The 25623-nt window shown below is 37.5% G+C and overlaps 1 protein-coding gene across 5 annotated transcripts in view; it reads left to right on the top strand.

Moving 5' to 3' along the window:
* MTA3 (metastasis associated 1 family member 3) overlaps positions 1 to 25623 on the top strand; it is a 143316-nt gene that overhangs the window by 106204 nt on the left and 11489 nt on the right. For 2 of the 5 annotated variants that reach the window (XM_058551352.1, XM_058551351.1), the window contains 6 exons: positions 4909 to 4983; positions 7066 to 7124; positions 12338 to 12459; positions 15377 to 15528; positions 16408 to 16630; positions 24992 to 25078. In XM_058551352.1, coding sequence (XP_058407335.1) covers positions 4909 to 4983; positions 7066 to 7124; positions 12338 to 12459; positions 15377 to 15528; positions 16408 to 16630; positions 24992 to 25078 — 718 coding nt within the window. Of the gene's footprint in view, positions 1 to 4908; positions 4984 to 7065; positions 7125 to 12334; positions 12460 to 15376; positions 15529 to 16407; positions 16753 to 24991; positions 25079 to 25623 lie in introns of those variants that run through there. The other 3 variants (XM_058551350.1, XM_058551349.1, XM_058551348.1) reach the window with 3 other exon arrangements.

Here is a 25623-nt window from a genome sequence, read left to right as displayed (position 1 = left end):
CTACTTAGGTCATACAAATTATAAGAACCATGTAACAATACACTTCTAGTTATTCCCTCCTATTCTTGCGCTTTTGTTGTCATACATTTTATTTCTGCCCATGTTCTAAATCCTACAGTGTGTTATTACTATTTTTTGCTTTAGGCAATCAACGATCTTTTAAAGAGATTTTTTTTAAATATCTTCCTCCACCTTATTTATTTACTTACTTTATTTTAAAAATTTTACCATTTCTGCCCCTCTTCATTTCTTTGTGTAGATTCAAATTTCCGTCACCACCAATGGGGGCTTTCTCAGGCTTCCTGCTCTGGCCCATTTCTTTCTGATAAATACCTAATGGAGATCTGTGGCAAATGTGTTTGGGTTCCCCTTGTGTCTAGAGCTTCCATAGAGGCTAAACAGTTGTCCTAGCCCACTGTTGACCTTTAATAATTTGGTAAATTTTTTATTATTTTATTTTACCTTCATTTTTATTGGTCACCTGTTTCTTTTATGCTCTGCCAAAGTGAAATAGTTCATGAGTCCTGTCTCTTCTCAGAGTGACTATGGAATTCAGTTCAGTTGATTGTCTTGTAACTTTAGGTCTCTGATGGGCTAAAGAATGGGTATGGTTTTGTAGATTATCTGTATTTTTCTTATCTTTAGTGTGGGAGTGACATTCTCTTGTGGATTTCTACATCCTAAGCAGAAGCAGGACCTGAAATATGCAGAGGAACCTGAAAAGTTCAATGTGCAAAGTAACAAAGTCTCTCTCCCTTGATGAAATGAAGTGCTTTGCTATAGAAACTTCTTTCAGCAAAAAGTTGTATCATTTAGGCTTCAGTTGCAGATAACAAAATTATAGGAGCTATTTTAACAGGATTTAATTTTGGAAATTAAATGCTTAAAATCACTGATAGGGTTGGGGAAAGAGGTTCCAGGCTGGGCTTCAGAAAAATCCCAGTCAAGTGATTCAGCAAGTGAGCTCGTACCTCTGCCCCATATGGAAACTGAGAAGCTGCTGGGTTAACTTCTGCTCTAGAATCACACTACTCTAACCATGATTTTGGGATCAGGAAAGCCCTAGCAGAGCTGTTGCCTCTAGAACGGTTTTGTGCCTCCTAGTTCTGCTGCAGCAAAATGGATGCCTTGTGCATCATCCTCTCTATCTCTGCTTAATTCACTTCTGAATTTAGGTCTTATACACAAACATCTGATTGGCAGAAATAAATCACAAGGGAGTCTTAGAAATATAATGTTTGGATTTCTAGCCTTTGCAGTGTAGGAATGTGAACTAGACGGAAGTTGAAAAGGATACTGAGCAAGTCATAATTGGAGACAATGGAATCCATTTGAGTGAGCTAGTTTAAGAAGAATGAAATTTATTAAAGGGTGTTAGAAGGCAAACAGGACCTTCAGGGGGGCCAAGGATCCAAGTTTAGATGCTTTACAGCCAGGCCTTGTGAAGTCAAGGACAGTATCCAATACCCCAATGGCAGTGTTCTAGCAGAAAACCAACTACAACATCTGCTCTCTACCACCAGTCTTGCTTGATTCTGTTCTACCTTGACTGTGTCAATAAATGCTATATATCTAGGGTCTATTCTTAGAACGCTCCACTTCTTACCAATTTATGTATTAGAGTGCTTTTGATTACAAGTGAGAGAAACACAACCTCACCTAGTTTAGAATAAAGAATAGATGTATTGGTTATATTAATCAAAGTTCTTACTTGCTAAGTACAGAATTCACTATATCTAATTTAAGCAGAAAGAAATATAGGATATTAGGTTCTCATAGAATCTCTGGAAAGACTAGAGAACCAGGCTTGGATGCTACAATTCCAGAAATAGTGGAAACACCCATGTTCTCTGCTGCTTGGTATCCGTGATGTCAAGTATGGATGACAGAAAGGTCAACACAGATGCCCCAGAAGAATATAATATCTCAACCATTGTTCTTGGCAAACTATCCAATCTCCCTGCATACAGTCTCATCTTGATGTGGCTCACTTCTCTATCGAAGGGTCATTCAGGTTTCAGCTTGGCTAAACCTGGCCCAGATGTCTTGTTCAAGGGTATCTGGGGAAAAATGTAGTTTAGAGCTTCAAGGAAGATAAGTAGAAGTGGGTTGGAAATGGGTGTACTGTATCTGCCATTTCTTTGGTTATTCAACATCCTTCCTTGCCTTCTGTACGTGATTCCTCTCTGTACATCAACTTTTAAATGATAGTAATTATTCCTGAATCATTAAAAAATGTAGTACCATTTCCTTAAATGAGGAGGTCCAAATTTAATGCCACAACATCCATCTCTGGTTGATGTTTACTCTTCCTCTGGTTTTAGTCACAACCCCGTCTTTATAGCTTGTAACTTCTGCATTAAATTATAAAGGTAAAACCACCACCAACAGACCTTATATAAAAATAGAAAGGGAATTGGGGGTGCAGAAGGTAAATAATTATACCAAGGAAAGAAATATGGATAGCTTCTTCAGTCTTCCTTTCTCCGTTTCTCAAACTTATCCTGAGGTCTTTGTTGGCATTTAGAATCTAATTCCCCCGCAAGTCTCCTCCCCTCTGTACCTTAGATGACCAGAGTTCTTATCTTAGTCTGTTAGGGTGACCCAAACCTTCGTTCCTGAAGGTTCTGAGCCCTGCGTTGGAAGCAGTGTTCTCTGGGAATAAGTCATTCATAAGTCTGTGGCTGGTATTGCTAGCCAGTGCATTACAGGCAGAAAAGGCAAATCATATCTAGAATAATTGTCTGTTCAATGAGAACAGACAGCTGCTATTCCACGATGCTGAGAGTCTAACGTAACTGACATGTACCAGGAATGGTGCCGTGTTGGAGGCCCATTGTACTCTGTTCCTTGCAGATTGGATACCTAGAGTAATCAGGTCAGACCAGATTTGGGGAGAAGACATCCCTGTGGTGGTGTCTATGTGTAATCTCTGTCTCCTTGCCCCTGTGTCCATTTGGTTTATGTATCCTTTGAGCTGTCATTGGTGTGGCTAGGGAAAGATGCTGGCTGATAGCCATAGAGGAGATCATCCTATCCAACTGATTAATGAGAACCTCCTCTGCAGAGGGAGCCTTTCAGTAAGCATGAGGACACGAATGTCCTCACACTCAGGCCCGTCCTGAGGTGTCTGTCCACACGCCTCTTTCCTAAACCTTATTGTTACCAATCCTCTAATCTGATTCCATTCAAGTCCCTGATCATTGTGACGAGTAAATAACCATTGTCCATGAATGGGTGTGGCTTAGTACCACTGGCCATCTCTCTCTCCTTCAACTCAGTGTAGAAAACCAGAAGTTCTCTGTAATGTTCCGCCCTCCAAAAGGATCTTCCTTCTTCACTGTGCTCAGAGCCACTCCGGCTTGAGGCTGATGCTGCACTAGGATAATTTTGGTTGGTGCCAGTATATCATGCAAAGCCGTCTGCCACATTCAGATTTTTTCCTCCTCTATTGACATCTCATAGGAAACTCCCGTGAAGTCATTAGAGGGTTGAGGGACAAATGATACTGCATCAGGAGTAGACACACTGGGAGATGTTACTTGTGCCTTTATGACTCACACTTCTCCTTGATAAGGGAGTGGTGGTGCTCAGTACGCTGAATAAGATTTTAATGGCTTAGATAAAATCTGGCTAGTGATGAAGCTCAGGTTACATGGTCACTTGGTTTCCTTTGGAGACTTACAGGTCAATTGCATGCCAGGGGCTATTTCTCAAAAGAGAAATGGAAGAAGTCTTAGCTTGCTTAAAACCGTAGGGGACTATGCCGTGACTGTCCTGTGAGGTCTTGCCATGTTAGGCTCCTCATAGCATCCCTCAGATATTTTCAACTCCATTAGATTGCTTGTTGAATTGGAGAAAACTATTTGCTTTAACTGTAATCCACATGCCAGTGGCTGTGCTGATCTGTTCCTGTAAGGAGACTACATTTGTAATTACTGTTGGAGTTGCTACCCAGTTAAGCTTAAAATCATTTCCTTTCTCTAAACTCCATTTAGTCTCTCTTCAGACCTAACAGGTGAGTTAAATGCGGAGGTGATAGGAATGGCATGGATGTTGTACACATGGGTCACAAGCAGACCCCTGGCTGCTGTCAGGTCTGGGAAGGACTGTTTTAACTCTAACCCCATGGGTCATTAGGGCAGGCTAAGTGGGAGTCAGAGAGAGTGCTTAGTCACCTCTCTGTAAAATCTGCCCAACCAGCTAAAAATCATGAATGTTATCAGCCATTTTATTTGAAGGTTTGATCTGCTCTGATTTGCATCTTGGATGACTAACAGGTCTGCCTTTTACAGAGGGACATATTAAGTATATTCTTTGGTTGTGAGTTTCATGAGTAGGAGCTCATTTGCTCATTTTTGAATAATTATGGAAAATAGCAAAGGCAAGCTTCCTATTTTTCTAATATAAATCACACTAGGCTGTGTTCTTTTTCAGAGATTTGGATTTTTATTTTATTGATAACAAAATAGGTCAAAATAGAGCAGTTTTGAAAAGGATGAGAACTACTATGCCAGAGATCAAATGACACCCAGTTTGTAGCTGGCATCTTTGGAAGTTAAAGTAACTCAGGCTAAATCTATTTAAATGTCATTTCTGAAAATTGTACTTCAACCCCACCTATACCTTGAGAACAACTTTCCTGAGTAAGTCATGAAATATCAGTCATAAGGTTTATAATTTTTAACAAAATGGGAGGTGAGAAATGGAATGCATTGTATTAGAGTCTCTAACTGAATGTAACTTGTTTGGGGTAGCCTCTGCTAAGAATTAATTTCAGTTTTATCAAACATTTCTTCTAGAATGAATCTTCTCTGTGGATATTTGCCTCATTATTTTAAAGAAGTAGTTTTAAAGGAAAGCAATTTCTGAAATAGCTTGTTTTCATTATGTTAAATATTTTTTCAGCTCCCTTGGAAATCATTGACTAGCATCATTGAATATTATTACATGTGGAAAACTACTGACAGATATGTGCAGCAGGTAATTTTTTTGTGTTGCTACCAATACAATTGCATTAGAGTGAACTTTCTGTTTATATTTTAGTATTTCTTAGCAATATACTTAATTTTAACTGTTTTGTTTGCTTTATCTTTCCTAGACTAGTTTATATGATTTCATATTCTTAAGTTTTTTTTAAGATTTTAGTCTTAATATTTTCTTTACTTCAGAGTTCATTATGAAAAGTATTTTGGAAAGATGACAGGGAAAAATACCACTAGAGAGGTACTATTTTCCTTGCAGGTGTCTGGTGCTTCATCTCTTTGGATATAGTTGACAGGAACGACATAAGATGTGATTCTAATACAACCTTTTAAACAAGTTATTTTTACGAAGTATTGAAAATTTAGGTCAATGCCATCTACCATACAATTTGAGATATTTTAAAAGATCTTCTGAGACCTCCTTATGTGACATGTGTGTGGATATGTCCCCTGTCTTTGACTTTAACTGTAGTTAATTAGTCTTACTAGTTTGGTGCTTTGGTACTGTGCAAAAATTTTTCTCCACAATTATTTCTACAAGCAGAGTATCATTTATTTTTTAGTCCTTCCCAAATGTCCCAAATTGAGATAATTTTCTCAATTACTTATCTTGAGTAATACTACTTTTCGGGAAAGGTACATTTTCCTAAAGTGACTTCAGTCAGTACTTGTTTTTATATTCTTCTAGTCACATGTCAGAACTGGTAAATAAAGGGGAAGATATATTTAACACAGACATTATTTTTCTGAAGTATGTGATAACACAGTAGCAAGTGTTGGGTGCTATAAAAATACATTTTAGGGATCACTTTAAAAATTACCATAGTGAGAGGCCAGCCCGGTGGCGCAGCGGTTCAGTGTGCGCCCACAGCTGCGGCGGCCTGGGGTTCGCAGGTTTGGATCCCGGGCGCGCGCTGACATACTGCTTGTCAAGCCATGCTGTGGTGGCGTCCCGTATAAAGTGGAGGAAGATGGGCATGGATGTTAGCCCAGGGCCAATCTTCCTCAGCCAAAAGAGGAGGATTGGCATCGGATGTTAGCTCAGGGCTGATCTTCCTCACACACACAAAAAATTACCATAGTGAGTTGTTGAGATCATGAATAGTGAATAGATACCCATGGCTTGTTGAAAAATTTCCAGTGTCAACATCATACATAATTCAAACAGTGCTTATTTCAAACAACTTAGGTAGAAGTAAAGACCATGTGCTCTGGAAACCTGTGTTGTTCAAACCAAAAAGAGTCCCTAAAGCTGGTGGAGACGATGGCATCAAGGATGGTTGAAAGTGTTTGGATAAAATTATTTCCAAAAATTTCAACTCTGTCTCTGAAAGTTTTAAGTTGTCCCCCTAAATGTTTCTATTTTCTCCTCATTGAGAAAATGGAGGATTGCCTTGTATTTTGATTTCTTATTTTTAGATATTTACCATGTATTATTTTCCTTCCCTATTTGCAGTCATTATGTGTTGATGAGTCTCGGGATTTGATTATATAATCTTTTTCCCATTCCTTTCCATGCATTTGGCTCCTAATTGGTTCCTAAAATCTGATGTGAATTCAGCCAAGCTTTAAAGTTTACTGCATATCTCCCAACATTTGAGGGTAAATGCTTATTTAATTGTACTTAGAATAGTTACTATCTCTTTCTTTTGCATGGACTTTGGAAACTAATCATCTCTGAATATTTTTCTAAAAGCAAAGATGTGTGTGTTTTTTTCCTCACAGAAAGGCAAAAAGGAAATAAAGTAGAAACTAAATTTGAAAAGTAAAAATGGTTACTTATAAATCCTGTTTATTCACTCATGGAGGAATGGGAAATGGAGTTGTTCATTGCTTTATTTTTTTAAATCTATTTCTAAAATACTATTAATACTTATAGTTCTGTATCTCAGATTCTAGTGACTTTTCTTACAAATTACTGCAGTTTAAGAATATGCACATGAAAGAAAAGCCCATCTTAAAATGGCAATTTTTGAATTATGCTTTAATATTTCATTTTCTTCTAAATTTTTTAAGACAATGAAGTGGTAATAATTATTAGGCATTGTATATAAAATGTTTTATCTATCTTTTGAATTAGAAACGTCTAAAAGCAGCAGAAGCTGAAAGTAAACTGAAACAAGTATATATCCCAACTTAGTAAGTAATGGAAATCTTTTAAAATATTTGTCATGGTAGTAATTCTATCAAAACAAAATATGTCATTTTGGTCAGTTTCAGCCAGATTTGAATTTCTTTGTGTATCTTATTTTCTTCTACTGCAAAACATGACACTTGCTTTCCATTATACCACTACAATGATTTTTTTAGAAAGAAAAATGGGTGGTGGGAGAAATCCCAAGTACACTAACAAAAGGAGTAGAAGAAGAATGCCGTGTATGGTGCTTCTGTCAAAGCTGCAGGGAAAGTGTCAGAAGCTTAACCCATGAAATTCTATTATTTGAAGCAAATGTGTTTCAGAAAGCTAGCAACTTTTGAAACTTCTACGTTGAATGGATTTTGTTTGGGTAATGCACATCACCCTTTTGAGGTGGGTTGTTTATGTGGTTGAGGATTGTACATTGTTTGCTTGGGGGAAGGGTGAGGGAAAATAATTAGAACCATACTTGGTAAATGTTCGATAAATAATGAATAGGTTTTAATAGTTTCAGATATCTGGCGTTCTATCATTATCCTTTGGGTTTAGAAATCATTGTCATATCAAAATGAATGCCGGTTTTCTTTTCATTTGCTACATTTTAAATGAATTGTAACTTTTTTTGAGGTCTTTGAAATGCAATCATTCATTTATTCAGGAAAATTTAGTTTGTTGAGCACCACATATACAGTGCTATCTTAGGTTCTTTGGAGTTTAAAATGAAATTTACTACTACAAAGTTCTATGTACGGCTCCAAGATTTTTCTCACTCTTTGAACTCAGTACAGTTGTCTTACACCTAGCCTTTTGTTCATGGAATTTTGATATGTTAATACATATTTTTATATATAGGAGGCCTTATAGACAATAAATTGTGATATTTCTTATTAGTCTTTTTTTTTTTTTTTTTTTTTTTATTTTTGCCCTCAAAGCCCCAGTAGATAGTTGTATGTCATAGCTGCACATTCTTCTAGTTGCTGTATGTGGGACACGGCCTCAGCATGGCCGGAGAAGCGGTGCGTCGGTGCGTGCCTGGGATCCGAACCCGGGCCGCCAGCAGCGGAGCGCGTGCCCTTAACCACTAAGCCACGGGGCTGGCCCTCTTATTAGTCTTTTATCTCAAGGCAGATAACATGTAATTTACAGGGTCCATAATTTTTATTCAGAGCTCTGATCTCCTTTCTGCAGAGTGGTTTCTAATATTTTAGAAAATCATATGTTTTATTTGACTAATTTCTAAAAGAGCAACTCCTCAAAGAAAGTATTGTTGTGTTCATGTGTCTTAGATTTTCAAAAGCAAGCATACCAGCTATCTGGTACTTTGCAGTGCTGTCATATCAAAGGAAAAGTGCATTTAACCGGTTTTCACCAAGTAACCCAGATAATTTCTGTTCTGTTTTGCATTGACTTTGGAGTCTTGATCTAAGTCAAAGACGAGCAAACTATAGTCGGTGGGCCAGATCTGAGCTACCACCTGTTTTTGTAAATAAAGTGTTATTGGAACACAGCCATGTTATTCGTGTATGTATTGCCTGTGTCTCCTTTCACACTACAATGACAGAGTTTAGTGGTTGAGACATAAATTATAATACCCACAAAGCTTAAAATATTTAGTATGCCAACCCCTGATCTAAGTGAATGATTTTTAGAGATAAGACAGTTTCTAATCATACATTTCTAAAAAGTTATATAAATCATATACATCAATAGAAATTATGAAGCTCTGTTATTGAGTTGGATAAGAATCTGAGTCTTTTGAAGAATTTCCCAATTAATTCTGAAATAGAATATTTTAAAACAAATAATAGGTTAAGAATTATTTTATACTGTCATTCTTTTGAGCCTGGCAGTCTCCTATATGCAAAGCAGTCTGTTCAGTGCTAGAGTAGAAAGGTTAACAAGACAAGTTGTCTTCTGGAGTGTATATTCTAGTGTAGAGAAGACAGACACTAAACAGTTAGTCACCCGGTGTGGTGAGTACTATGATGGAGGAGGAGAGCTTTTATGAGAATTTATACTGGGGGACCAGACTAAGTTGACACTAACAGGAAAGATTCCTTGTCAAAGTGAATTTAAGTGAACTCTAGAGGAGGAGAAGGAATTAACCAGGTGATGGAGGCTTTCCGGGCCAGTAGGATCCTGAGATGGCATAACACAGTTAAGGAGCTGAGAGAAGGGTAACGTGGTTGGTGTGAAGAGAGAATGGTGAACCATGGGAGGCTGGTGTGGTAGGCAGGGGCCAGGAATTTACCCATCTGATAAACAGTGGAAATGGATTTTAAACAAGGAAGTGTCATGATCAAATTTGTACTTTAAGATCACTGGCTATGTTTTAGAAAATGGTTTGGGGAAGGAGAGTAAGAGTGGATGTAAGGAGACCAATTATAAAGTTTTTGGAGAGGAGGAATGATAGTAGCTTGACCTAGAGTTGTGGCCCTGGAAATGTGTGCTACTTGGAGGTGATGGACTTGTGTGGAGGGGTAGAGGGGAGATGTCAAGGTTGAGCCCCAGGTTTCTGGGTAGCACAGCTAGGTGGATTGCTGTGCTATTCACTAAACTAAGAAACTGGCAGAGAACCAGGTTAGGTCATTTTGAGTTCACTCTATCCAAAAAGAGGTGTTGAATATACTGTTGGATATATTGGTCTTAAACTCAAGGGGAAAGTTCTGGGCTAGAGCTACACATCTGAGCTTCATCAACATATACTATTACATTTGAAACCATGGATGAGATTTCTTAGGAAGAGCAATAAGAAAAAAGAGCCTTGGACCAAGCTTGAGGAAGTCCAGTATTTATATATCAGATAGAGTATGATAGCTAAAAAAGGATAGTGAGGTGAGTGCATTATCACAAAAGCTGAGAGAGGAGTGTGTTTAAAGGAGGGAAAGAGATTAACAGTGTCAAATGCTGATGAAAATAGCCAGGGAGTTTAGCATCATGGAGGTCATTGGTGATCTCTTTAATGTGGGGTGAGGACTGCATTTGAGCCAAGGAACTGCACACAGTGAAGACTGGCAGCTCTCAAGAAAACTGGCTAGAAAGGGCAGTCCAGAGAGAGTGCTTGGCTTTGACGGGTAGGTTGGGATTAGAGTAATGGGAGGGTTTTTTAAATAGGGGAAATATGTTTACATGGTGATGAGGAGGGTCCAGGAAAAAGAATCCAGTGTACAAAGTTCTCAAGAGGGCGAGAGGCATGGAATCTGGAGCACAGATGAGGGGAAGGTTTGGGCCTTAGATAAAGGAAGGGCAGTTTCATGTAATGCAGCTGTAAAAAGGTTTTGTGTATGTTTGTCTTGTAGTAAAAGTTTATTCAAATGGTCACATTGATATCAATCATTTGTCCCCTGAGGATTAATCTGTAGGTACTTGGTTTTGCAAAACAAATTTTAAGTGATTCACATGTCTATATTCAGTCTTTGCACTTTTGTTTTCCTTTTGTGGTTATTATAATTAACATTATGGTTTATTCAAATAACAGTCTAGATTCAGTTGAGCAACTACAGTTGTGTTTAGTCTCCTTTTTTCAGGCAGCTTAACTGTGAATTTGTATTAGCTCTTTTTTAACACATATATTTAGCTTTGGGTTAAATGTCAGAAATTTTCATATTTTGGGAAAGCCTTCTGACATTATCAGTTATTTGATTTCAAGGGGCCATCATTTCTGTCTATATATCGTAGATCTTTAAAAATCAGAAATGTTATTATATACCCTTGGAAATCTTAGTCATTCTAAATCACCTCTTTTCATTTTGTACGTTTTCAACTGAAAACTATAACAAGAGAAATACATTCTGTCTGGTTTAAAATGTGTTTTTAAAACCAATTTGTCTTCAAAATACATTGCAGGCACGGATTAGAAGTGTAAATAATAGCCTTGTTTATAGAACAGGGACCTCGGTGCACACAGAGGTTAAATGATTTCTTCTGGGGTGGTGGTTGGGTGTCACCTAAGAGTTAGAGGAATAATGCCAGAAGGAAGTCTTAATTTGCCGTCAGGCCAGGTTTACATATTAGGCTTTCACTGGTAGATGGAATTGTGGGAATGAGAAACCGCAAATGAGAAATTCGTAGGCCTACTCTGTTGAAACTCCAAGTGTCTTGATAGTTGTGAACCCTCATTACTTCAGTAGCCACGGGAAGATAAGAGTATAGTCTGCCTTTAGTCATGCAGCATTCATTTCTAACAAATAATTTGCTGATTTACTTTGCTTATTTTCTGCCTGGCAAATAGACATCAAAGCTCCTCTAGAATGAAAGCTCCTTCACCTCAGGCACTTTTATTTGCTAGGCACTGGAAAATATATGTTAAATGAATTATGAGTTTATTGAGGACATACTGTGTGCACCTGTGCAGTGTTCTTGGGCATGGGGCTTATAAGCGGGGAAGTTAGCCTATCCTCAGTGGGAATAAGCCAGCCATGTTTGCACAGCAAGTACCAAGATAATCTGGGCTACATATTTCTAAGGAATTATGGCTTCTGGGAAATTTTCATGTAAAATTCTGATAGATGTCACCTTTTATCTCCTCGTAAAAGTTTTTTTCTTAAAAAGGAAAACCTCAAGGTACATTTATTGGTTTTTCTAATTTCAAACGCTATGTTGTCTTCCTCATAAAAATTCAAATGTAATAGAAATTATTATCATGAGTGGTCAGAATCTCCTGAAATGCTAACTTATCTCTGGAGATATGCCCTGTTGACATCCAGAGTGTCTCTGTTGAACATGTGGCTCTTATGCAGTTCCTTTGAGAGCCAATGTGTAGAGTCAGCAGGTCTCACACCAGCAGAAGGAATGGGAGGGACAGTGGTTTTCTCTAAACACAACACACTGCCTTTGGCTTAATTTATTTGATCCAAAAATTATTTTATTTTCTCAGGAGAATTTATGATAAGCGATAAAGCTGAAGAACTTGTATCTTTCAAAAGCATCAGAGGGTGTCCTAAGGAAATTGTATTTGGGTGGAGAAGAGATATGGCTATATTTATTTTGTGAGCATCAGGCGTAAGAGATTGGTTTTCACATAGCCTTGTTTTGTCAAGATGAATGGTTTGGGTTCATTTTAACACCTTACTTTTACCAGTTTATTTCTTCTTCACCAAACATTGAAATGTTTATTTATGTGTAGTTAAGATAAATCAGTAATGAGGTGTAGAGACTTTTGCCTTGTTAATACAAGTCATTTTTATCACCTCACTTTATATTTCATTGAAAGCAGCAAACCAAATCCCAACCAAATATCCACCAGCAATGGCAAACCTGGTGCTGTGAATGGAGCTGTGGGGACCACATTCCAGCCACAGAATCCTCTCTTAGGGCGAGCCTGTGAGAGCTGCTATGGTAAGTTTTGTACAGCAGGGCTTTATTTTCTCCTTTGAGGCCTGTCTTGGGTGAAGTGAGGGGGACTGAGCTGGCACTATGGGAGGGGAGGTGTTGAGCAGCTTTCTCAAGGGTGCGTGAGGTCAGTACTGCGCAGAGGGCAGAATAATGTAGCCTCAGAATGGATAGGTGCCCATCCTTCCCTTCCACCTGGACACTAAATTTAGGTATTGGGTTTCTTTGATTTGCTTCTGTGGGGTCCTGTGTTTGTCAAGTATTCCACAGCAGTGTTTGCTAAGCTGTGTTCAGAGTTGTTACTAGCTTTGTGCAAACCATGGTCCCACGAAATATACCAAGACCTCCTTTGGAGTTTCTCAGTATACTATGACAAATGAAAGGCTCCAGATAATTCTGTAGGAAAGACCTGTGTGTGGATAAACTGCTGTTTATCATCCCCAGACCAGGTTTCCTCAGAGCACTGGTTTGGGAGATACTGTTCTATGATATTTGCTCTTGGCCTCAGGGCCCCAGTGTATTTATCAGTATTTATCCCTGTCAAAAATCTGTCAGATGCCAGCAGTATTATATTATACTTGTCCTGGGTATTAAGTTGGGTTGGTGAGATGAACTGTTAGGTAGTTGACACACTTTTTATATTTATTTAAAATCTCAAACAACAATATAATCTCTAAATGAGGGCGTTGGTGATATCATCATCTATATTTCCTTCTAATCAAAGTGTCCTGGAGTGGGAGAGGGAAGGAAACTAATATTTACTAAAAGTCTACTTGGTGCCCAGTTTTTGTCCCTCAGCAGCTACTGCCCTAAGGACGGGAATAAGGGACGTTCGTGACTCTTCTCCATACTCCACACCAAGCCTCAGCACTAGAAAAGGCTTTAAAACCAAGTCATGTAATTTTCTTTCCTGAAACCAAAGAAGGTGTGAGCCAGACAGGTTGCTGACTTCATAGAAATAGTACCTGTCTATTCATTTTCTACATCATGGGGAGCACGAAGGGAAGCAGTTTGTGGAAATTAGATTCTTTTGGTCAGAATTTTACATGGATTGCATCATAAATGTCTTTGAATTGGGAATTCTTAGGTTTTGAAGTTGATTTATATTTAAATGAAAATAAAAAGAACCCTGCAGACAAATGGTCATGGCTTAATCTGTCCTATTTTGGGCTCATAAACCTCTTTCACACTCATACGTAGTCTCACATATCCCTTGAAATAATTATGCTGTCATTTTTATGTGTGCACGACAAATAAGCAATTTTAATTTCATAATTATTTTAGATCCGTGTATTAAATAATCTATCATAAAATGTATTTTAATGTAATATACATATATGATTTATCTTTATAGGTAGAATTTGGTGTTTTCTATTTGTCACCTTTTAGTTGAATTTGAATTAATTATGTAAGGAGAAAGACATTTGTTAACAGATATTAAAATGACATGTCATGATTAGTTTGGGGAAAATGTGTATTTAAATATGAGTAACATTTTTATATTCAGAATCCAAAATAGATCCATGCCTAATATTTAGGATTCTTAAAATTTGTGTTTAAAAAAAAATCAACTTATTTTATTGTTTTTAAATTATAAGAGGACAGGTTTTTAGACTGTTATCTGCAAGGAGTTCTCCAAAAATAACCCATAATGTGTGCACAGTGTTATTATCAATAAACTGAGAGGCAGTTTGACTCTAACGGTCACTATGTTTTCTCTTTTTGACATTGGTTTGTGAAGTGTTTGTTGACACCTTGATGTGCTGTTTGAACATTTTGACCTGATGAAGGTAACTTACAGATCAGGGGAAGAATATTCTTTTTTTTTTTTTTTTTTTTTGGTGAGGACGATCAGTCCTGAGCTAACATCTGATGCCAATCTTCCTCTTTTTTTTTTTGGCTGAGGAAGATTGGCCCTGGGCTACCATCTGTGCCCGTCTTCCTCTACTTTATATGGGACACTGCCACAGCATGGCTTGACAAATGGTGCGTTGGTGCGCGCCCGGGATCTGAACCTGCGAACCCCGGGCCGCCAAAGCGTAGCGCATGCACTTAACTGCTACGCCATTGGGCCGGCCCCAGAGGAAGAATATTCTAAGGCAAACTTACAGAATTATAATAATTTTTGTATACTTCATTAACTTAATGTTTCAGCATCAGTGTTTTCTATCTTAAATTTCAGATCCATTGTGGGAATACTTCAAATGTTATATGGCGGTAATTCAGAACAGAACCAGCACAGGCTTGCAGTATTTAGTTACCTGAGTGATAAATCAACTGAGTTATTAGGTCTTGAGCATGCTGTGATCTCAGCTGCACGTGCTCACTTGATATGGACTTGTAGTCTTGGAAGGGATTCTGTTCTTAAAAGGAGAAATAGTAAAATAATTATTTTGTCTATTGATTAAAATAAAGAAATGGAAAACAGATACCTATTTCTGTCAGATTCCTGACTTTATCAGTGGGGCCCCTCTGAGCACCTTAAACCCTGAGGTAGCTTCTGAACCATATGTTTGGAAACTTGGATTTAAACTTTAGACACTAATAATAATCCCTTTCTGGTAACTTATTTCCAGAAATCTATACAATAGAGGATGTTTTTAATTAACAAAAACTCCCTCAGCAGCGCAACGTGTAATATAGGATACTTCACCTAATAGTCTCTCTTAACAGGAGCCACAGGCACTTGATATATATATATATATAAATTTATATATAAAAATAAACGATTTAATGAATTCTGAGTCTCGAAAAATATATGCATGTATTAGACTTTCGTGTTTGGCTGGTAAACTGGGGAAAGAAAAATAACATTGTAAACTGAAGATGGCTTTGGAGTATTTTTGAAATATTTGATTTTTTTGTATATTGATGTTACACATTTTCTGTCATTGTTTTTTTCTTATTTTTCCTCCATCTTTAGCTACACAGTCTCATCAATGGTATTCTTGGGGCCCACCTAATATGCAATGTAGATTATGTGCAACCTGTTGGCTCTATTGGAAAAAATATGGAGGCCTGAAAATGCCCACCCAGTCAGAAGAGGAGAAGTTATCTCCCAGCCCAACTGCAGAGGTAACGTGAGCAATAGTCTTTTTAGTGTTGAGAAATGTCATGTTTTCAATGGGTGGATCACTCCTTGGAAACAGAAGTACAGTATAGGATAATTTAAAAACAAACAAAGCTATTTTTATAGCTAAACATAGCCCCACAATATTTAGGGTAGGCATGGAGAGAGGGGCAGGGACAAATCACATTTTTTCAGGTATTCAAAATATTGATTTTATGAGACTACTCAGACAAAAGAAGAACAGTGTGTGTGGGAGATGTTAGTATAAGTAGAGAGCTTACGAATTCAATGTTTGTTTTAATTGCTTTTTTGAAAACAGTTTGCAACCTTTAGATACTGTTGAAAATGTGTCTTATTACATAAAGTAAATACAAATTGAACATTTTTTTCTGTCCCTGGGCTATCACAGGATGAACAAGAATGTATGGACTCAATCTTGGGGTGAAGAACAGTTGAAATATGATTTTGGTAAAATTCTCCTAGATTGCAGACATCAAACACTTACGTCTACCAGAGGGAGACTATTCTTTTTGAGTGCTAACAGGATCTCAGGACTCCTTCAACAAAATTTTTTTTAATGATCTAATTAACTCTTTAACAATTTTTTACTATTGTAAATGTGATTTTGGATTGTTAAGGTCAATTTAAAAACAAAAGTATAGGATCACACACATACCCAGCCCCACCCAGTTTCCTTCTTTGCTCCCCATTTCCTTCCCTGAAATGAACATTTTTTAATTCTTTCTTTTGAGAGTAGCATATTAAGTTATAGATGCTTCAGTGGAAGACTTAAAAATTACACTTTTATTTGAGCATGACACAAATAGTATTGTACTTTGACAAAGTTCTATTCTTTACATGTATGTTGGTGTCTGATTTTGCAGGACCCCCGTGTTAGAAGTCACATGTCTCGCCAGGCCATACAGGGAATGCCGGTCCGAAACACTGGGAGCCCAAAGTCTGCAGTGAAGACTCGCCAAGCTTTCTTCCTTCACACTACATATTTCACAAAATTTGCTCGTCAGGTCTGCAAAAATACCCTCCGGCTGCGGCAGGCAGCAAGACGGCCGTTTGTTCCTATTAATTATGCTGCCATTAGGGCAGAATGTAAGATGCTTTTAAATTCTTAACCTTATATGTTGTGCTTCTGATCATTTTCTCACTTTCCCTCACTCTCTTTTTTTTTGTTTGTTTTTGTTTGCAATAAACATAAGTTCTTGTGTACAGCCTTTTATTTGGTTTATTTTTTTAACATTGTTTTTGTCTGCTGCCATTTATATCATGCCAACCTGAAAAGAAAACATTGAAACCTCTACAATCTTTATGAGAGAGTAGTGCTCAGCAAAAGGTTGGTGGGAGGTGGTTCTATCCAGTGGGGTTTTGTGATGGAATTGCCTAAAGAGCCCTTATTGAGGCACTCATATCTATGAGGTAGTGCCACAGTGTAGCCCGTAAGGATGGTGTTATCGTGAAACTTCATAATTGAGACTGGCAGCCCAGTCTTACATGGATTCATTAGGTTTGAATAAAATTTGGCCATTTACACTAATTAGAAATTGTATGTCTTTGTAAAACTCTCGTTTTCTCATGAACCTTTTACAATTATTGTAAAATATTATGGAAATTCACAGTGCTTCATAACAAACGCTGTGTTTATTAGATTAGCAAGTTATAAATGAATTTTAGTCTTTTGGGTGAATTTTCTGAAAGTACACATTTAGTTTTTACAAGTCAGTGTCTGAATTTGTAGTTGAGCATTCTTTCTATTTGTCCAATTTGGTTTCCATATCATAATCATATATATAGTACCACATAACATTTACGTGACTTTATTACTCTCGTTTTCAACACATTCATTCTTACGTTTCACTTTTTTGTTAGAACAAAGGTCATATGTACCAAGGAATTGTGGATTGTTCTGTTACTACCATGTTCCCCTAAATGTGTCCATAATGTGTGTGTTAGCTCTGATTCTATCTAGTCTTGCTACTTGTAGTCACATTCCTGGCTAGCATGTTAGAGCCATGCAACTTTTTTCCCCTAAAGGATGAGAAAACTTGCTATCTGGCTTAACAGGAAATCTTAAAGACATTCAGCAGATGCTTTTTCTTTATCTGTGAGATGAGAAATTTCTTATGAGATGTTCCATTTTGATTTCAAGAGGATATCCGTAAGAGGAGTGATGATCGAAAAACATTTCTTGCTTCTAATTTTCAACAGAACCATTGAAAGCCTTTAAAACTTATAGGTAAAAGCTTTATGAGAAGAAGAAAACTGCTTTGTAAAGGGAGTGGAAATTGGTAGTAATCTCTGCGTCTCATGGAGGGGAAATGGAGCTGTATTAGCTTATGTATATTTGAGAACTTAGGCTTATATTGAAGTTTTGTGCTAGCATTTCTGAATTCATGGATTTATGTTATCACTTCTCATGGGTTCGTTTCCTGGTCAGGGAACCACACCACCCATCTGTCGGTTGTCATACTGTGGCAGCTGCGTGTTGCTGTGATGCTGAGAGCGATGCCACTAGTGTTTCAAGTACCTGCAGAGTCACCCATGGTGGACAGGTTTCAGCGGAGCTTCCAGACTAAGACAGACTAGGAAGAAGGACGTGGCCACCCACTTCCAAAAAAATTGGCCATGAAAACCCTGTGAATAGCAGCAGAGCATTGTTTGATATAGCGCTGGAAGGTGAGAGGATGGCGCAAAGAGACTGGGCAGGGCTCCGCTCTGCTGTACATGGGGTCGCTAGGAGTCGGAATCAACTCGATGGCGCTAACAACAACAAAACTGCTTAGCTGATTTAAAACATGTGCTTTTACATTTAATTCCTTAAATAAAAAGAATAAGCCATTTGAGAAAGAAAATGAATGAAATTCTTCCATTAGAATTGGCAGGCTCTGTGGTGTAGCGGTTAAGTGCACGCGCTCTGCTGCCGGTGGCCCGGGTTCGGATCCCGGGCACGCACGCCGCACCACTTGTCAGGCCATGCTGTGGTGGCATCTCACATAAAGTGGAGGAAGATGGGCATGGATGTTAGCTCAGGGCCAGTATTCCTCAGCAAAAAGAGGAGGATTGGCATGGATGTTAGCTCAGGGCTGATCTTCCTCACACACACAAAAAAAATTGGCCAGGATCCGGTATCGTCTTTGTTCTGTGAATGGAAAAGAAACTACCACCAACCATACTGGCTGTTGAGGAAGCTTCGGTTTCCCGTGGCTCTGGTGTTCCTTTCTCAGTTAACTTGCAAATTTTTATTTTTATTTTTCTTCAATGAAGCATATTTTTCTGTCACCTCTTTAATTTTTTTTCTCAATTGAATGGCCATGCTGCTAAAAGGTCAAGATTAAATTACCTGTATTTTATTTGTACAAAAATAGATATAATAATGATAGAATCATTTGTTGTGATGAGAGTCAAGGAGGATGTTTTGTTTGTATTTAGCTTTGTTAGTCAAGTTACCTATAGAATCAGATTCTCAAAATAATTTTACTTTGAGATTTAACATAAAGTTTCAGCAGCCGTGTGCTCGGTTATTTTTTTCAGACCAGCACCTAATGATCTCTTCCTGGCCTCTAATTGATTCTTACATCATCTCTTCCCTTCTTATATGTACCTTGTTAGAACCTCTTCAGCAGATCCCTTGATCTTGGCTTGTTAGCAATAAGATTAGATGTTAATAACCTGATGTCCATAGGCAACCATGTCCGTGGTCCAGTGGGAGTGTAGGGGTGTATTTTTTTAGTAAGCTTTTCCTGGTTTCTCAAAGGCAGTAGTGACCTGGCCCCCCTAAACAAGTTAAGAATCACTATGATGCAGTATGAATGTACTTCAAGATCAGGTGAAATTTTGTAATTCTAAAGATACTGATGGATCAAGAGCTCCAATTAATGCATTTTAAAATAATTCTTCATAAAATTGGGAAAGGAAAATAGTTTTCCCTGTGAACTTGAGACTCTTTTAAGAACTATAGAAGTTGACCCCTTCCATGGCTTCTGACCTTGGCAGCACCGTCACAACCAGTATCATAGCCAGAGTTTATGGGGTGACAGATTGCAAACGGGGAAGAAGTGGGGAGCTAAGGAGGTTAACTCTCAGTTGAGTGGGGCAGAGCATAATCATAACCATGAGTTCTTGACTTACACGTTAATCCGTGTTTAGAGGAAATATTTTTTGGTTTGTTACAGCAGCACTCCCTGGCCTTTATTTTCGTTAAGAAGCCAGTATTAAGGACCATAGTATAGTAAAAAGGGTAATTTTTGTTTGCATATGCATAAAATATCCCAAAGAAAACATAAGAAGTAATAACATCTTTGGGAAGGGAAAATAAGAGGCTGAGGAAAAGGGGTGGGAAGGAGACTTACCACTGTTCATCCTTTTAAACTTTTTCAGTTTTGAACGATGGGAACACATTTCCTAATAAAAAAATAATTTAAAAACAAATTAGTGTATAGTATGACCAACATGTTTGAAAATATATACATATGAGATATATAGGGAAAATGATTTTTTAAAACCAGTTTCTCCAAATACCTATTTTAATAATATACCTTTATATTTGAATATATAAGTCTATGCCAAAAATTACTAACATTAGTAGAATACCCGAGCCAGTTCTACCACATAGATAGTCCTTATTAAAAATGGACTGGTAGACCAAAAAACAAACATTGCACACTTCCATGTCCTTAACAAGATTTGCAGACTGACAGCAAGGTTTAAATACAGCATCAAGTTTCAGACAGCTTGTCTCTTCTTCCTTTGACACCTCAGTAAAAAAGCCAGAAGTGATAATGCTGTCCCTCCTTTGTTACTGCCATCACATTACCACTGAGTTAGAATATGACTTCGTCAAAGATCTATAAAATCATCCAACACCTGATGAGCATAGGGTTGCTATTTGAGATTCAGGATCCTCAGAAATGAGGTTAAGTAGAAGTAGGTATATTGGGCCGGCTCCGTGGCTTAGCGGTTAAGTGCACGCGCTCTGATGCTGGCGGCCCAGGTTCGGATCCCGGGCGCGCCCCAGGGCACCACTTCTCCGACCAACCCGAGGCCGAGTCCCACGTACAGCAACTGGAAGGATGTGAACCTATGACATACAACTATCTACTGGGGTAGCTTTGGGGGGAAAAAAATGAATAAATAAAATCTTTAAAAAAAAAAAAGAAGTAGGTATATTAGCAGCATTCCATAGATGAAGCTCAAGTGCCTAGAGAAGTGGATCCAAAAGATTTACCTGACACTTTTGTAGCTTGCATAGGTAATTAGGTGGTTTCTGAGCTGGTAACACACCAGACTTGAATGACAGCACCATTCCCCAGGATGAAGTTCTTCAAGAGGCACCTGGAGCCATTTTTGCTGTTCAAAGATGCTAATTCAACCTTGGAAGTATCCCAAGGCACCATATTCATAAGAAATTTATTGTATATTTTATGAGTTTTTCTAGGGATTTCTCAGCAAAAGTTAGTATTAATAATTGTATAAACTTGTGAAATTTTAAGCTCTAACATTAGGAGAGAACAGTTCTGGTTTGTTTATTTTGGTATTTTTGGTAGAGAGTTTATTTTTAATAAAAATTTGTTTTTGGATGGATACTTTAAATTTTTCTAAAGGAACGAAAGTGGTTACAAATCTTATCTCCACTCTCATTTCTATCCTCTTCAGAGGTAACCATTTTCATTGATATCTAAAGTATCCAGAGAGATGCTTTGTATCTATAACAATCTAAGTAGGTGTACTCTTTTAGTTTTTGTACAAATGTTAGTGTCTACATTGTTCTGTACCTTGGTTTTTTTCCTTAACGTATCTTGGAGGCCGTTCTACACCAGTACATTGAGAGCTACCTCCTTTTTTATCAACTGCATAATAATCTATTTTGTACTTTAACCAGTTCTCTATTGAAACATTTTTTTAGGTTCTTTCTTATCTATTTTAAGTAATAATTTAAGAAAAGTTGTTTCTTTTCTATTATAAGTAATATTGTAACAAATATCCTTATACAGATAAAATTTCATACTGATGTGTGAAATGCACATGTAGCTTACAGGATAGATCCCTAAAAGTAAAACATCTGGCTCAAGAGACATGCATTTTTTTTTAAATTTTTTATTTATTTATCTTTTTCCCCCAAAGCCCCAGTAGATAGTTGTATGTCATAGTTGCACAGCCTTCTAGTTGCTGTATGTGGGACGCGGCCTCAGCATGGCTGGGGAAGCGGTGCGTGGGTGCGTGCCTGGGATCTGAACCCAGGCCGCCAGCAGCGGAGCGCGCGCACTTAACTGCTAAGCCATGGGGCTGGCCCAAGAGACGTGCGTTTTGAATTTTGATAGTCACTACCCAGTTGCCCACAGAAAAACTACGATTTACACTCCCATCCACAATGTCTAGAGAATGCCTATTTCTCTAGAACCTTGCCTTGTGTTATCCATCTTTGAAACCCTTGACTAGTTGACAGGTGACATGTAAGTTATATTAGCTTGCATTTCTCATTTTGAATGAGATAGAAATCTTTGCATACATTTGAAAACCATTTGTCTTTCCTTTTCTCTCGACCATTTTTGCCCTGGCCTGTTTTCTATTAGAAGTTTTATTGACTTGTGGGAACTTTTTATTTTTTAAGGAAGTTAGCTCTTGATCTGTGATACGTGATGCAAATATTTCCCCCATTGTCTTTGACTTTATGATGTATTTGCCAAGCAAATGTTTTTTAAATGTGGTTGAATTTATCAGTTTTTTTAATGGCACCTGGGTTTTGCATCTTGTTTAGAAATGCCTTTACAATTCCTATAAGAAAATTTTACAGATGGTTTTATTTTGAAAGCAATCTTGAAAGCCCACTTGAGACATTTTTGTGAATTTTAGTTGTGTGTACCTTTTGAAGTTTTTAAATTTTGTTTCCCCTGCTAATATTTCCGAAACATTTTAGAAAAAATGGCCATGAGTTGCAATAAAAGTAACTGTTTTTCCAGGTTTACCTCAAGGAGATGTAGATCATCGTCTAGGAAGCCAAAGAAATGTGCTTTGTGCTCAGTCAGGTGACTTGAGTGGGATGCACCTGTTTTCTCTCTTTCTGGGCAGATTCTGACTTCTTCTGGGTTCCCTGGGCATTTCTTAGGTTGTTTTCTTTATCTGTGCACTTTTAATACATATTAATGAATTATCGCTGTTGAAATAGAGTTAGGTGAATAATTTGGCAGTAAGGACTGACTGACAAGTGACCCCACTGGCCTGGTCTTGAGTGAAGACAGAGATTCATTTTAACCAACTCAAGTGTGGACCTGATAATCCTCTGTTTATGATCATTCCCTTGGGGCACAGGGTATTTCCCATTTGTATTCAGTGGATATCACTGAATGGCTGCAATTTTTACATTAAACAGTGACTAGGTAGTCTTAGCACCTTTCGTCCTAATTTTTTCGTAGTTGAGACTGATAATTCTTGCCACCGATTACTTTCTCTAAAATATAATGAAGATTAGTGAAATATGGATCCTTCTAAAGAGCTTTGATCTCCCACTCAAGTGCTCTGTAAATTGTCACTTGGAACATCACATAGTTAATCCTACTAACTTAATGAGAAATTAAAAGCAGACAATACCCAAAGATATTCCTTTGGGTATTGTCTTGGTAACCTGTTTGATGGGTTTGTTGATTGTCGTCAAGGTTGTAGTCGTATGGCAGTCCATCAGTTGTAGCCACATTGGCAGTTTTCCTTTGGGCCTTATTGACTGAAATAAAGAGCCAAGTTAATCTTATTACTAGTAATACAGCGATTGCCTTTGTCCAAAACATTGAGGAAATAACCAAGATGATGTATTCAAGCTTTATGAATAGAAAAGAGAAAATTTTCTCTTGTCCTCATCTCAAATAGAACTTGAATTTTAGGTGAATTAGTAATATTAGGAAAGAATTATTTAATGTTAACTCACAGTGATTTGACAGGTGTTGATCCTTGCAAAGTTTGGGCTGCTTTTAATGTTTATTTAGATTACACCTCCAAAATATGCTTATTATATTTCTGCCTGTATCTTCACTATTATTCAACAACAGGTGAAAAGCTTCATTGCTTAGTAATTTTTTTCCCCCAAAAGAAATCAGCTGAATAGGAGGAAAAGAAATTGGATCATTTATAGTTGCCAGTGGTGGCATAATAATTAGCCAGTGCTTGGGATACATATTCAGATTCCTATTACTTGAGGCTTTCTGCAGTACATGCTTTCTCTATTTTAATATTTTTTAAAAATGCTATTTTCCCACCTTTTTCTATTTAATAATTATTAGAAAAGAGTTTCCTTGGTAAAAGAGCTCTGGCTAGAGCTTATGAAAAAGTTAATTTTTAATTTAAAATTATTTGAGGTTCCAGATTGAGTTGTACATTTTAACACTAATAGTTCAGAGAATTCCTATGGATGTCATGGATGTATGCCTAGGAAATTTCACGGATGTATGCCTAGAAATGTGGTCTCAGTCTGTGAAAGAACAAATTCTCTGGCAGAATCAGAAAACCTGTAGGACATTTTTGTCAAATACTTGAAGGTGGGAAAAAGGCATAAATAGTAGAATCATGTCTGCTAAGGCTGCTCTGTTAAGCTTTATGACAATATCTGCAAATTTAAAAAACATTTCAATACACATTTTTGTTCCTTCGAACTCTATTTTTACAACTTGACTCTTTGGTATGAGAGGCGGCATGTTTCACATCTACTCTTCCATCCTGATGACAGCGAATTAAAATGCAGAGAGTGTTCGTGTTGTAGGCTTTATTTTCCTCTGTCTGAAATGTCTTATGGTGGAGTATGAGGAGTGTGATATGAACTTGTATGAACTAACACCCATCCTCACAGTATCTTATTAGTTCTGACTATTGGATGAAATACTCTGCATACAGGTGATCTTTTAAATCTCAGCACTAGTGACGTCATAGTAGGATACGAAGGATAGAAAACCAGTGATAAAACCAAATGGCCCACTTTTACTCTTGTGAGGCTCTCACCTAATGGAATTGAGTTCACCAAGATAGATTAGGACTTCTCAGTGGAGACCCACTCCATCTAGGTCAAGTGTGTTGCCTTTGTCAGCTGTCATCTTCGTGTCCGTGGCAGGTCTCACATTAGGGTTGATTACACCCCCCACTTCATGGAAACTTTTCCACTATAAGGTAGAAATGCCGTATCTAGAAAGGAAGCATATTTCCACTGTTTTTCAGATGGGCACACACAGGAAGAATGTATGTGTGTGTTAGCTACACTCATACGGGACTTTAAAGTGAGTGTTCTCCAGGTAAATCTCTCGTTCAGTAATTTGGAACCAGAACCGGAAGCGGTTTTCTCAGACCCCAAAGGAAATCATGCAGGACTCTCGTGGACATTTTGCACTGTTTTCCCCTTGCACCTCTTATTTCTGCAGTGTGTGTGGTATAGGTAGAGAAATCAGCCTCATTGGTTGTCTCCATGTTTCTTTCTCTCCTCAGATGCAGACAGACATGCCGAACTATCTGGAAGTCCACTGAAAAGCAAAAGCACTAGGAAACCTTTGGCATGTATCATTGGGTATTTAGGTGGGTATTTTCTGATAAACGAAAAACTCAAAGAACAATTTCTGTATCTTATAAATATTCGGCTATTCTAAATTGACATACCTAAACTAAATTGAAGCCTTTAAATAGCTGAAATTGGATACCTTCATATGTATAGTTAATTTATTTTGCTTTAGAAACTTTTATTTTTATTACCAAAACACACATACACAACATACAGAATTATGGATATGTTTACTTTTTTCAAAAAAATAATTGAATAAAAATAATTTATATTTATGGATATAAATACAGATTAAGCAAAAAGAGGAAAATAATCACTAAATTATTAGAGGATGAATATTCTTAATATTTTGATTTAGAATCCTTTCACTATTTCTAATGTACCTCACCCCTTCCCTTAAAGAGAGAAGAATTGGTTTATTTACTTTCTTTTTTTAAAAAAATGAGATAAACTGATTTTTTTTTTTTTTTTTTTTTTGCGAGGAAGATGAGCCCTGAGCTAACATCCATGGCAATCCTCTTCTTTTGTTGCTGAGGAGAACCAGCCCTGAGCTAACATCTAT

The sequence above is a fragment of the Diceros bicornis genome, chromosome 12, assembly GCF_020826845.1.
Source record: "Diceros bicornis minor isolate mBicDic1 chromosome 12, mDicBic1.mat.cur, whole genome shotgun sequence".
Taxonomy (NCBI): Eukaryota; Metazoa; Chordata; class Mammalia; order Perissodactyla; family Rhinocerotidae; genus Diceros; species Diceros bicornis.
This window is presented reverse-complemented; position numbering and strand designations above follow the sequence as displayed.